The sequence below is a fragment of the Opisthorchis viverrini genome (genome assembly GCF_000715545.1).
Source record: "Opisthorchis viverrini unplaced genomic scaffold opera_v5_227, whole genome shotgun sequence".
NCBI lineage: Eukaryota > Metazoa > Platyhelminthes > Trematoda > Opisthorchiida > Opisthorchiidae > Opisthorchis > Opisthorchis viverrini.
In genome coordinates, this window is record NW_008751884.1 from 498,005 (window position 1) to 511,593 (window position 13,589).

The 13,589-nt window shown below is 40.9% G+C and overlaps 1 protein-coding gene across 1 annotated transcript in view; it reads left to right on the top strand.

Annotated features, from left to right (window-relative positions):
* Window positions 1–1,427: 1,427 nt before the first annotated feature.
* Window positions 1,428–13,589, top strand: part of T265_08607 (hypothetical protein) — a gene marked incomplete at both ends in the record, with an annotated part of 38,096 nt that continues 25,934 nt past the window's right edge. Inside the window, 2 exons of the mRNA XM_009174462.1 lie at window positions 1,428–1,532; window positions 10,409–10,551. Of these exons, the coding sequence (XP_009172726.1) occupies window positions 1,452–1,532; window positions 10,409–10,551 (224 nt within the window). The remainder of the gene's footprint in view (window positions 1,533–10,408; window positions 10,552–13,589) is intronic.

A 13,589-nucleotide genomic window follows, 5' to 3' on the forward strand; every position in this document is an offset into this window, starting at 1 on the left:
ATGAGTGAAACTTCTATCTGAGAAGTCATTGCTCGAGGAGCCAGTCAACACATGTAACCGCGTGATGTGGATCCCGTGACTGAAGGATGAGCGGCGCTATATCCTGTCTAAATGCGAGTTAATCACACTGCTGATCAGCCACTCGTGGCCGAACGGTTAAATGTTCAAACTACTAGCCGGGAGTGCGCGGGTTCGAGACTCTTCGGAGTTTCGTGAGATGCGCACTGCTGATGATTCCCAATAAGGATGGAACAGCTGTACAGTGTTTCTCGGCTTTTCAACATAGATTGGCTTCACTTACAGGCGAAATCCCACAGCTGCTCTACATTTCGATGTTGAATGAAAGATACGGGGTTTTGGACAGTTCGTTCGTCAAAAATCAAGCAAAGGAAACTTTTCGTTTTTGCGCGTATGGTTTCGTCCAAATGAGTTTTCCGTCGGTTATCATTGGATAATGCAGCAGCGAATTCAAGGGATTGGTGTATTTAGTACCGCAGATTAGGTCGACTACTTATCTGCTCGATCGAGGATCTACTGTCCATTTCAGTCTGTTTGATATGATTAAATGTTTTGTGCATGGTGTGTTTGTAATGGAGTGACATAATCACTAGTCCCTCCACATCTGTCATCCTTTTACACTAGTAAAGAAAATTATGGTTAGGCTTCTGTTTAGCGTCGATGCTATCCACTGATATTGTGATAATGATGACATGGTCTACAGCGTCTAAATAGTTGCATAGTCTGCATAGTCTAAATAGTCTACGCACCTTGCATTTTGAAAGCTGAATAAGCGGTATGACATAAACATCGTACACCTAGATCATAGTAGCTGGTTGTTTTCACACCATGCTCTATGATAAATACAAAGCCACTATACAAAAACATTTGCGTTTGCAGACAGCAGGATAAACAAGTCAGTGTTTGAATTAATAGCCAGCTGGGGAACTGTAGTCACCACAACACATGTGATAGAGGAACGAAACGGCTTTGCAGGAACCTATTTCAGAGTTTCATATAGTCAGTCGAGGGCGCTGTAGTAATCGATCAGGCCCGATCACTATCATTCTGTTACTCAAATTGAAGCACTTGGTGTTTACCATTCCAGCATTGGCACTGGTAAACTGGACGGAACCTCGCTGACCGATACAAACAACCTATAATCGTTCGTTGTCCTCCGTCCGACTGCTCGGTTTACGCCACGAACTGCTATGCGGCGCAGAAGGGTGTCACGGTTGTGATTAGTGAACAATCACGTGCGGCTATGTTGGCTTTCGAATATGTTGTTAGGACCGCGTCTCACACGCGTGTGCGTATGTATGCATGCACGCGTGTGAGTGTGGTGCGGACAAGGGTCAGTTGCACCTGTTGACTGTCGATACATATACACTGCACGCAAGTTTTCAGATCTTATAACAACCTTTGATCCACATCAAATCTTCGATCTAGTAGACATGAAGCGGGATATTATTAAAAAATTCGGTTTCACTCTTCTCTGGTACTGCCAACTCTGGACAGTTAGTGTAACTCAGTCAGTAAGTACATTGCCTTTAGTATTGTCATTTTATATTACTCATTCGGAAGCCCTTTATGTCCTAACACGCTGCAGATCCAAAATAATGACGCATACTTGTCACTTGGTTAAAAAGCAAGGGTTCTGAAGGCCCTGCAAAGTGGTCAGTAATAAGGACTACTCGAAATCTGGTGCTATAAACATAGGACACAACAGAAAACTGGACACACTGTAGCTGGATTTAGACAGACGTTTACAGGGATGCTACGTTGAAGATATTCCTTTACTCCATCATAGTGGCTCTTTCCTTCAGGTAAACGGATAACGCCGCACAAGTCTGAAGCCATCTTACCATGTAGTATGAGGTCTTTTGTTGCTGCACACAGTACTCGTGCTGGCTTTGACAGTCGAATCTGCAGTTACCAGCCGCAAAACCATTTCACTGAAGGTAATAGTTGTGGAGGATAAGCAAATCGTGCGTTGAGTGAACCGGTTCAGTCTTTCTCCCTTCGATCTAGTAAAATAAGCGTTCTTGTCAATAACTTTTCTACCCACTGAATATTTTGAGACTTATAAGACGCATGAACGAAAAGTAAGCTGAATGAACAAACTTCATATTCTAAGTGGATCGAAAAATAGAAACAGCTATCAAAGACTAAAATATTCGTTAGGTTGTAGAGGGTAAGAATGTGGCTCCTATTTCGATAATTGGCAAAAAATTGAAAAATATTCAGTCGAGCAGTCAACGTGCACCAAGAATTTGAAAATTTTGTTTTTTTTGCCTCTTGCTTCCGTATATTTCACTAGATCATCCCATATTTTGACGAATGTGCAGACATCAAAACAGTTAAAAGCAGAAGATCCTCGGTAAGCAATAATGTGGTTCTTAGAAATGTGCGCTTACGTGAACAAGCAACATAATATCCAAGACGGTAAACTAAACTCACTAACAGATATCTTTTAACTACGAGCATTTCCATCTTCTCCAAAGGGCTTATCGTGGAAAGCGGAACAAGCAGTTTGGATGTCACCCTGACCCACTCAAATGCATCAGTCAGTCCGTCATACGTATCCTGACAATAGACATCTGTGAGCCGATGCCAGAAAAACCGTTTTTCCATTTTGGGTAATGTGGCGTATTTGGTCGGTAGTACAAAATCGAATAATTTAATGGAGATCCAGCTCTGTAAATGAGGCTCGTCTGCCCAGAAAGGCAATTTCATCCTTAAATAGAATCATCATCATCCCTCAAAACTGCGCGAGTATGTTGAATGCCTTTTGTTTCTACAACGAGCGGCTGATCAGCGGTTGGATTACCACATGCTTGAGCACTCACTTTGTAGTTACGGTGTCCGTCTTAAACTGATGACTTGCTTCTCGAGTGACGAGTTTTCACATGGAAGTTTCACAAATTTTGTAAAATGTTTCTCCATTCGTTATATGATAGGCTAAAAGACAGCGTGATCGTCATTTGCAAAGGAAATAGTTTTTTAAGAACCACAAACAAGACGAAACCGTTTCCTGAAGGAACTTGTGTGTAACATACTTTTCCGAGGACACAGCTGAGGTGAATGCAAATTCAGAAAGACGGTGATGAATGAGGCTATTGTGGTCGTCAACCGAGCTTGTTTGTATGCCGTGAATGTCAGTATGGCTATTAGGCCGGTAGACGTTGCGGTAGACTCCTATCCTCACTTCTGCCGAAAGCTTCCTCGACTTATTCTAAAAATTGAAAAGCAACTTTAGGCCATTTTTGCACTGATAGATGATGATCTAGCTGAAGCTGGGTCCAGACCTTTACCATGCAGAAGGACGTGCTCTACTAACAGCTAGCCCCGGGAGGGAGTTGCTTAGCATTTAACTCAGTCAGGTTCAGTCACATATTTTGCACAACATGAGTTAATGGAAGCTGGCTGGTCGAACAACTGCCTTTGAGGGAGATGGCTAATGCAACGTGTGGCTGTGTCCATCTTGTGAATGTTGTAAGCTGATTTTGAGGGTTTTGTCCGGATTTATTTTCACAAGTAATGGTATACCTTCCTGAAGAGTAAAGATCACGGTGAAGTTGCTACAACCCATTGAAATTGTTCCCTAATTTATACAGACTTCATAAATAGCTTCAACACCGATACACTTCTTATTTGGATTCAAAAAACTTATCATTGTATTTTATGCCGCTACTGAAAGAAACACGCTCCAAAATAAAATAAATAAAACGGAACGTCTGTATACTTTCCATCAGCCCAATCAATCTTCTGGTACATAGCGGAAAGTTTTTTACTTAGTCGGAGTTAATGCGTATAAACTTCTCACCAGGGTACCTCTCTCCCAAGATGGATTTTGCCATTCTCATGGATGTTCATCAATTTATTTCGGTAAAAGTAAATGGGGTTTCATGTTCATTCTTAGAACTATTCAGCGATTTTTTTGGGCAATTAGAATGACTTAGTGAACGGGTTAGTTGTTCCAATTAGCAATTACTCGTACTACTTAACCACTAGTCTCAATGTGTCCCCTTCATGAAGCCCTTTTCGTTAGCGCAACGGATTTTTCGGCATAACTCTGTTCCGGTGAGATCCTGAAGCAAATTAATCAAAATATATATATGCCACACTTACTAACGATTAACACCTCAGAAAGAACGCATTGCGTTTTAAGTGCTTGACTCCCACGTTAAACAACTAATGTTAAATACACTGCTGGTACACTAACAGATCCCATAAATGCATTCTGCTTCAATGTACTCAAATGCTTTTGCCTGAAAATTTACTAGAATCACATCTAACGTTGTTCGATGGAACATTCTACAGGTTCAATACAAATCAAAGAGATAAATAGACTGTAAAATAACTAACAGACAGCCCTATAAGTAGCCAAAAGCTACAGTTGTTTTTTCTTTTAAAAGGGTTTAGTCTTTTTATACATAGCCTTGTTTCATATTACCTAGCGAATTCAGGTAAAATCTCTTTGAATAGCCCGTTCAGCGGACCGAAGTAGTTTGCTTTAGTCACAGTCCTGAACATCTGGCCCACTTAGCTCATACAACGGTTAGTAGCCACAACTTTCACCACAGTAGCGATCTGCAACACACTGATGCAACCGACAACCCAATATTGCGCTGTAAAAACCTTATTCATCTCTCTCACTAGGATAAGCGAAACAAGCCCTACTGACCCAGTAGAGTTTCATTTCTGTTTGATGACGTAATGGAAAACTATGGTGCATATTTTTTCAAAACCGCGTATAATTGGCATACCGCTCTTAGAAAATACGTAGCTGTGTAAAAAGTGTAGCATTGAAGAGAGCTAGCGAAAGCTTCGCTTCACATCGCATGCGTGATTACTTCGTAATTGCATCTGTTAAATAGAACAATCGTAGTAAAACCATCAAAAGCGCCCAACTTCGTTGTCAAAGCTCAAAATTATAATCTGCGTTTAAAAAGCTGATATGTTTGTTGCCGTAATGACGAATCATATGACGGGTTTGTGTGTATTGTTGGTTGGGGGCATATTACATGTTGCGACGTCCGGTAGCCTCAACAACAGATGGACAGTCTGCAAAAATAACGGTGCCCAATTTCTGAAGTTGGCTTTTTTCAGAATATAGAACTATAGATTAATTTAGAAGAAAACGTGGGAGAAAACAGTATGTTCCGAAAAGGGTTGCCTATTTTAAATCGAATAGGTAATAAGATTTTGACGATGACTTATTGATTTAATGAGCACTCTTGGACTATTCGACGGTAAGCTACTTCTGTACAGAAATAGGACTCCAGATGGCAGCTTCCGTTGATAGCGGTGCTGGGCAGTTGCGCCGCGTGCACAGGTTTCATCACTACGTAGCTAAAGCTGTCCTTACTCTTTGCCGCAGTCCCTCACTATAAAAGTTTTTTAAGTATCAAGGAGGCGATAATTAGTTCCGATCGTCACAATGCCGTACATAGATCTTCATAGATGGTTAATTTAACCCAACAGAAACGGCTTTTGATTGATAGCAGAGCATGTACCGTTCCGATAGATCAATGTTCGTTCTCATGTCTGATCCGAAGTCACAGAATTCCTACCCCCAGAAGATCACTGTAAGACGCTCACACGGAAGATAAAATAAACCGTTAAAACACATAATTTCTAGGAAAGTGTCATTTTACATTTACCCTTTCGGTGTTCGGGAAACTGGCGTCCATATCCGATATATTCGCCGGTATAAAAATGTGAGTGAACAGAACACAGAAGAAGTGGCTGTATTTAGATGGGCCAGAGTTTGTCATCTTTTCTTATATTTGACTGGGGGAATCAAAAATACAGAGAAGATATAAGAAAGACTATTGATGACTACGAAAATATAATGTTGCTTGTTGACTATTAACCAGTACAGGACCAAAATGCCGACACTTCACCGTGAGGACATGCTTCCTAAATTACTAGGCAAACCAACGTTTCAGCACCCAACAGAACTGCACATATTTTTTGAGCATGAAACTCGCAGCCTAAACATCCAATATGCTGAAAATGATGTTACGGAAGCCCGTAACTGTAGCCACGAATAAACGAGACCAGGAATAATGGAAGTAAATATATGAAAAATGCCGTAATCAGCGGTTATGTTTGCCTTAAGTTTCGCTGCAGGAGAAAAGGCGATTAGGCCAACCAACGAGAATGGGTTAGCCGGGAATGGTCTACAATTGCAGATATAACTAACGAATTAGTAATGCGATTAATTTACACGGGTTTTCGACAATCCCACGAAAATATCAATTCCTGGATTAAAGTAAACTGTATGGAATTCAGAAATGTTATGATGTATTCTCATTCAAAAGTTCCATCAAAATTTTAGCTTTGAGGGATTCGGAATAAGCCATGTTCACAAAACTTCATCTGCAGTTGATTGCAATGTAGAAAGTATCCCCTTGCCCTTCGTGCCAACTTTAGCCTTTTTTCACATGTCAGTCCGTATAAACTTTAAACCTGAAAACCGCTCCACAGTGACCTGCGTTTGGATGGTTTTACTACGCAGAACAAACTCTGTATGCACAGTAAAGTCCCTTAACATAAAATCTTCAACCTGTAGATCGTGCGAAACGCTTCACGTCTGACTGCAACTTATGCGCTTTGGAGGACGTCACTGCAGTTGGAACCACAGTTGCCCTCAGTCAACAAACAGAAATGCCGGAATGCAGTTTGTACGATAAACGTCTTGCCGTACAATCAAAATGGGATATTTAAATCTAGTATGGAACTGACTAAAGGCAGTAGCTTGTGAAAATTTAGCAGCAGGTATCTCAGTAGTGTCCAAGAAGATACCCTGCATACGTGTGGTAACATATTTTGCTATATTAGATTGGGTTTTGAATTTCAGACTGAATTTGAATCTTGGAAACTCTTTCAAAGTGGGCTGAATCCGACACCTGTAAGGCCAGATATGTAAATGCCGAATTCGTAGGCCTGTGATGACCTTCAACACGAATATTCTTGAAACTTCGTTGATTACCCGATTACAAAGTTTATTGTGTGCGTATCAACGCCGTAGACAACATGACAAACTCAGGCCTAATTTGTATATTTATATTCAAAACAAAATGGCTGGTTTCCTTTATGAGTATACAATTATGATTAATGCAACACTAATTATGAGGTCACTGAGAACTCTTCGACAGCTGACGACCTTTTCTCACTTAAGGCCATCACCTAGGAGCGGTTCCAGAGTATCCGTCAATCTTAAACTCTACTTGAGCCAAATCCCCAAGCATTTTACGGAATACACTCATTTACAGGCTATTTCTGGGTTTTAATATGAAGTTGTTTTTGTGTGGCATATTCAGGTGGAAATATCACAAGCGAGAGATTCCGTTGTGATCCATTTCAATCACCTGGTAAAGACCACATTAGCTTTCAAATGAGTGTAGTAAGTGAAGCAGGAAAATCGTTTTGCTCTTGAGTACGAACGCTCTTCCTACGTGCTTATCCTGTGATTGTTTACACTTTTTCCTCAGTTAACATTTGAACGCAGAACACTCAATCCATCACCGTCATCACATATTATCAACACTACTGATATTATTGCCACCACAGTCTTCCAAGCGTCGTCACACCCATCATAATCACTAGTGTTCACATCATTGCGATTGGGTGTAACACCATTTTCGACACCAGTGGCCCACTGTCACTCGACCAAAACAGTTAGAATGGAAAAATCCATGTGGATAGATGCAAACAGAGTTCAGATGGTGCATCTCCCGGATTCCTGTTCCCACAAATAAACATTTGGTAGTGTAAACAAGACGTTAGAGCGTACAGGTGAAAATATTTTTTGTGGAACACTTAGATGGTCCACACCCTGTCTCTATTCATGGGTAACTGTACGGTAATCAGTTTGTTCTTCATGTGCTCTTGCCGTCATGTCTTCTGTCTATAGTTAACTAATATAAACACGCAATTCTGCATAAAACACATATTCGTACTCCTGTTTGTCACTGTGTGACGAAATACCAAAGCTAAATTCCTAAGAATTAATGTCCACACTTCAGTATAATTTTGAAGTTGAGTATCAACTATTATTTACTCAGTTGCTTTCCTTAAATCAAAACGTCAGCACGAAAATCCTTAGTTTTTCGGCTTGAACGCCAATAGTACAAAACTTAAGTTGACAACTAAATATAAAAAATAGAACTTTATCACGTGTTCTAGTTCGGTTGTACATAACGAAGAGTTATGGGGTGAACCAGATACAGGTAAGCTGCTGCCCCATAATAAATAAAACAAAACGGGCCGGCTTTTACCTGTGAGGGTGGTACTCCAATGGTTCAGTCATGGTTCCGAAGACTCCACCAAATCTAGTCTATCCAAACTTTGCTATAGACACAAGTTTTAGCGCATACAGTCTCAACCGATTTGCGAGATTTATTAACACACCATTTACAGGGGCGCTACTGGTCTCTTCAGGCCAAGAACCCGTGCCTTCAACAAAAAACCTCCACTGTTCCCACACCTGTAGGTTGTAACCAGCAGTATGTTGGTCACTTTTGTGAAATGGTGTTTGGAAGTGAGCTTTGGACACAAGTCGAAAGCACAGTCAGTGCACAGCGAAATCCCAGCGTGGACGACTAGCAGACTGCGCCCAACTGCGCTTTCTCAGTTTTTATCGTAAATATATTTCTGCTTGCAGTATTCACAGCCACCGCAGTTGATAAACCAATAAATCACCTGGCGACCATAATGATATTATCCATCTCCCATTTCTCGCTCTACTACCGACACGTGCCACGAAACATCTACGGACTTATGGGTAGAGTATTGCCTAATGAAATTCCATTTAGTCTTCTGTACAATGAACCGTCAAACATAAACTGCCTACCCTTTTTTTGAATGAAGGTCACAATGACTGTATGTCAAGTCAAGTACTGACGTAATCTATTATCACCCACTAAATGTTGTGTAAAATGGAAAATGCTTCTGATTTAAAATCACGTAAACTTTTGCCAGATGAGTACACCAAAGAGCTATTCCGACAGGTTATGCTGTTATGTGTTGATTACACATCATCATCATCATCATCATCATCATCATCATCATTACACATATCATCGTCTTTCATACAACCCTGGTGTAACTGTGATACTACTGATCGGGAGGCACAGCATTAGTATGTGTTGTTCGTAGAATTTCGCTTTGCGTCGATTGAAAAATGGTATTCTGTTGCGAAATTCACGGGGCCACTTTGTAACATTTGTTTTTATTTGACCGACGAATGATTGGAGGCAATGAATCTCCAGGAAGACTCGTTCGGGAGAAGATATGTGTCCAGGTTTTGTAACTAAGATGCAGATTAGAGTTTTGCTTCCTTGTTCAATGGTTTGTAACCGGTCAGTTTCCGAATAAATAACTCCACAGCGAAGGCCTTCTTCCTTTCACTGGTAGTCTGTACAGCTAAGTGGAACTGGTTCCATCGACGATGATGGAACGGGAGACCAATATCTCACCCATGTTTTGGGTTGGAAATTTATGTCTGCCTCTAATTTTTACAGCGTTGTTTTATCACCTGGATTTGCAGCAACTCTATTCCTGTCCTTAGAATCCTATTTCATTTTCTTAACCCATTCTGTCTCACTGACTAATGCAGTGGGGAACCTTTCATCCATGACCAGAATAAACAATTCTTTGTTCGTATGAATCTGGTGGAGAGTTTGCGATGGCGGGTTGACAGGCTCTGAATGCTTTGACGGATAACGGTAAAACACCCTAAGACCATTCAATATACTAAATCCAATACACCTGAAACACTCACATTTTGAATATGATAATCTGTCGTTTATCACCGGAAGGGCCATGCAACAGTCTTTCATTCACCATGCTTAGCCAAACTCTCCAGGCTAAATAACTGTGAAGGACGATTCTGCTGGATGACGTTAATGTTCAACTGCCCTTGTTTTAAGCTCTTTTTTCGTATGGATAGTGTGTTTTATGGGTTTTCTTGTTGTATATTCAAGACACTTCGATATCACATCTATACGTACATTTTTGACGAACTGTGTAGCTGTCCGTGGTATCACGCATACTATGTTCCATTCCCGGCCATATTTCACTTTCACATTATTCCTGATGTTTCCGCCTCCGAATGGCAACACATGGTGAGCAATACATAGGAACTAGGTAAAAATATCCCGTGATTCATATTCAACCTTTTCACTTATACTGTTTCCCGTAATTAAACTAAGAAAGAACCGGAACCGTTTTCCGATATCTCAACCGAAACCCTATGTTGCTTGTGAAGGTGTCAGAATGTCAAGAATAAAAGCGTTCCTGGATGAATGTTTGGTTTTCCGCTATTATTGGCAATAGCCCATGAAGTGTGGTTCGATGAAGAAAGCGCTACACTCATAATAATGTTTTCCATCTGTTTTAGTCTACCGGAGGTGGTGTTCTCCAAATCGAATGGAGCTATTCAAATCCGGAATCCAGGCTGGACAATGGGAACACCTGCGATCGACATCTGAACAGCCAGTGCGATGTTTACTTTGAACTATGTCTGCGAAACGCTGCCTCCCTGTAAGTTAGCGTATGGTACCACATGGGCCTCTTTGAAGGCTCTGTGGTTTCAAAATAAGCATAGCCTCATCCTTCACTGTGTCCCATAACCAACGAGAATAGCTAATAATCTGTATCGCGAGCAACAGCTGCGCTGAGCGTCTGCAGATAACCCCCTGAAACCTAGTACTTGTTCATGGCGGTCACCAACCCAACAATAACTTCATTGTGTAGACTCACACCGTCCTGTTCAGTGCTGTTATATAAAAAGTTGTTTTATTTTAAAGGCTAACAAATGCACGAAATCAAAAGCTTTTGTCCTTGTCAGGAAAAATGAGTAAAAGTCGATAATTCTTAGTGTAAGTTACCGCATTACAAATAATTCAGCAAAAGCGGTAAAGTTAAGATTTTATCTCAATAGTTCAGGAACTACTAATATGCGCTGCAAGCAGTCAAAGTGGTAATATATTTGAGGACCGCAAATTGACGGAGGATGGTAGATAAATGTGATTTTTTTTATAGTTTTTTTAGATTTGTTTCCGGATAACTCTAATCTGGAAAGTCCTCCTGATCTAACTCAATTATCCTGACTGATCAAAACCAACGGATGCAAGTTTCGTAATTGTTGGGGCTCATAGAGTGTGTCGTACTATTCGTCTAATTGTACAACGTCAGTTTCACTACCTCATTGGGAATTCTCGGCAGGTGAAATAGTCAACCGACGAGCCCACAAAATTACTGCAGTGTCTTCCTAGGCGTTTATTACGTCACTGATTCATGATCTTCTTCAGCTGCACAGATATGACAATGAGTCAAGCACACGATGATGGAATGTGATATCAACACGTTCACCTCGTATGTGAGACGCCCTGGGTTCAAATTTATCCAGGACAAGAATATGGCACAGACAATGAGCTTTATTGATAACGACACCTACGCCCCGTTCTATCCCGCTCCGGTGTGCAAGGGTAGGGGAAGAGGAGAACAGTTGTAATGCTGAGAGAGATGACCTGGAAGAATATGAGAAAGCAGACCATATGTTCTACGGTATGACTCTAAGAACAGTTCATGCTAAACAACTACGTGAAAATATTCAATAGAAAAGACCCATTTTGGTATTGCGGCTCTTCACCGGCTTCACCTAAAGAAAAGTATGCAATGTCCAAATTGGTAAGTTCAAACTGAATGACGGCTGGACACTCCTGAGGCATTTCCTGTGAAATGTAACTCATTTCAAGCGCCTTATTCAAAACTGCTCCGGTCATTCATGGGAGTCATAATCCAACAAAGTGGGAAGACTCCAGAAGACAGCTTGCCGGAATGCTACTACGACAAACGGGATTGGTTGCGGTGCAACCCAGACAGTTTCAGAACCTATCACCCATCCATCGGAGCAGGTCTTCAAAACTGGTGGGAGGTCAACCTACACCACGTCAGATAGCAATTGCTGCATCGCCGCAACAATACCCAGCAGAGAATTAGGAATTCCATTAATATCGCAATTTCTGGTGCGTTTTATGAGAGTATAGTTTGAAAACAGGCAGATTGCAGTGGGAGAAGCACGCGCCTTGCCACAGAACTTCACGATTTTCCGGAAGATGACCATTTAAAAGTAGATGGATGCCACAAATATTCCAAAGCTCGCTGAATAGGGCTTGCTCTAATAAACTAAGATTGTTTGCAAGCGTTTTTGACTACTGTGAAACCTTGCTTTTCCGAGGGAATGTTGCGCAATGGATTCCGTTAAACAAACAGCGCACTTGACGTATATACTAATGTCGGTATCAAAACATGGGAGGATTTTACAACAGCGATTCAGATGTCGACATATAACATACTAGAGTAAGTGTCAACCCTGATGCCTAGCGTATACAACCGTCAGACTTTACCGTACAAGCCAGATATGACAGTCCGTACCGTGTACACCGTCAATTAAAGTTAATTAGTAGCTAAAGTTTGACAAAAAGTCGTCAAACTTGTTGTCATTACTGTTATTTTAGAAGCGAAACCACACCTTCAAACCATCTGACCTCAGCAAGCAGCACCATTATTCGGCCTGTAGTACCTGATTCGTCCTGTCTCTTGACAGGACCCCATCATCTTTACTGAATGTCCTAGAGACAGTATGTTATCTTGGCAAATGTCGACCAGGACATAAGTGGTACGGGTGCAGTCAGGACCAAGAAGTCTAAGTAAAATCAAATTCAGAGATACTTTATGAAACATATAGCTTCGTTCCATTATACTTGTGGTGGAAGAGAGGCGAAATTTTATTTATCGACCCTATTGGATTTTAATGGTCTGGGGGTCATTGAATGATACTGGCATTGGCCTTGGCTACGTTGTAACACCACAGTAACTTAACAGCCCAACGGCGTAGCCGGGAGTTACCATTTGCGTTGTAGGGCGAGTAAAGCTGGCTTGAGGACAACAGGATGTCGGTAAAAGCATTTGGATGAAAGAAATCATTAAATTAACTTGCGTTGCCGAATGGAGCATTGTGGATATCAAAGGTGTGATAAATAGGCAAAATGTGGACCAAGCAATGTCTCTGAAGCGCATAGAAATATTCTGATCGCTAGACACTGCAAACAACATGGAACTACTTCAGAAAAATGAAGAATTGCGTATTGGTCTTCCCCAGTTGAAAGTCCTAGTTTTTGGGACCTAATAAGTCAACAATCTTCACAGCTATTAGTCAGTAGGAACGTTAATTCGGATTGAATGTTTCCAGCCAAAAATACGATCGGACTTTGAGTTAAGGTTTTTTGTTATAAGCACACAGGGCACCACATTTGGATAAAAAACTTCAAACTGTCTTTTATGTCAAAGTTATTTTATTTTTCCTTCGCACTGCAAACAACAAAAACTAGTCACAAAATCATTTGAACAATTCAGAATATAACAGGTGAATGTTTTTTCCAAAATAGCACGTTGCTGTTTTTAATATTCTCGCATGCTTGCTTGTTTCAAAATAGCCGTTTGTCGTGATCTATCAGCTATAAAACCTGATTCGAGGAACAAACCCAGGATTCACATAAGATTTTGTAAATATTTTG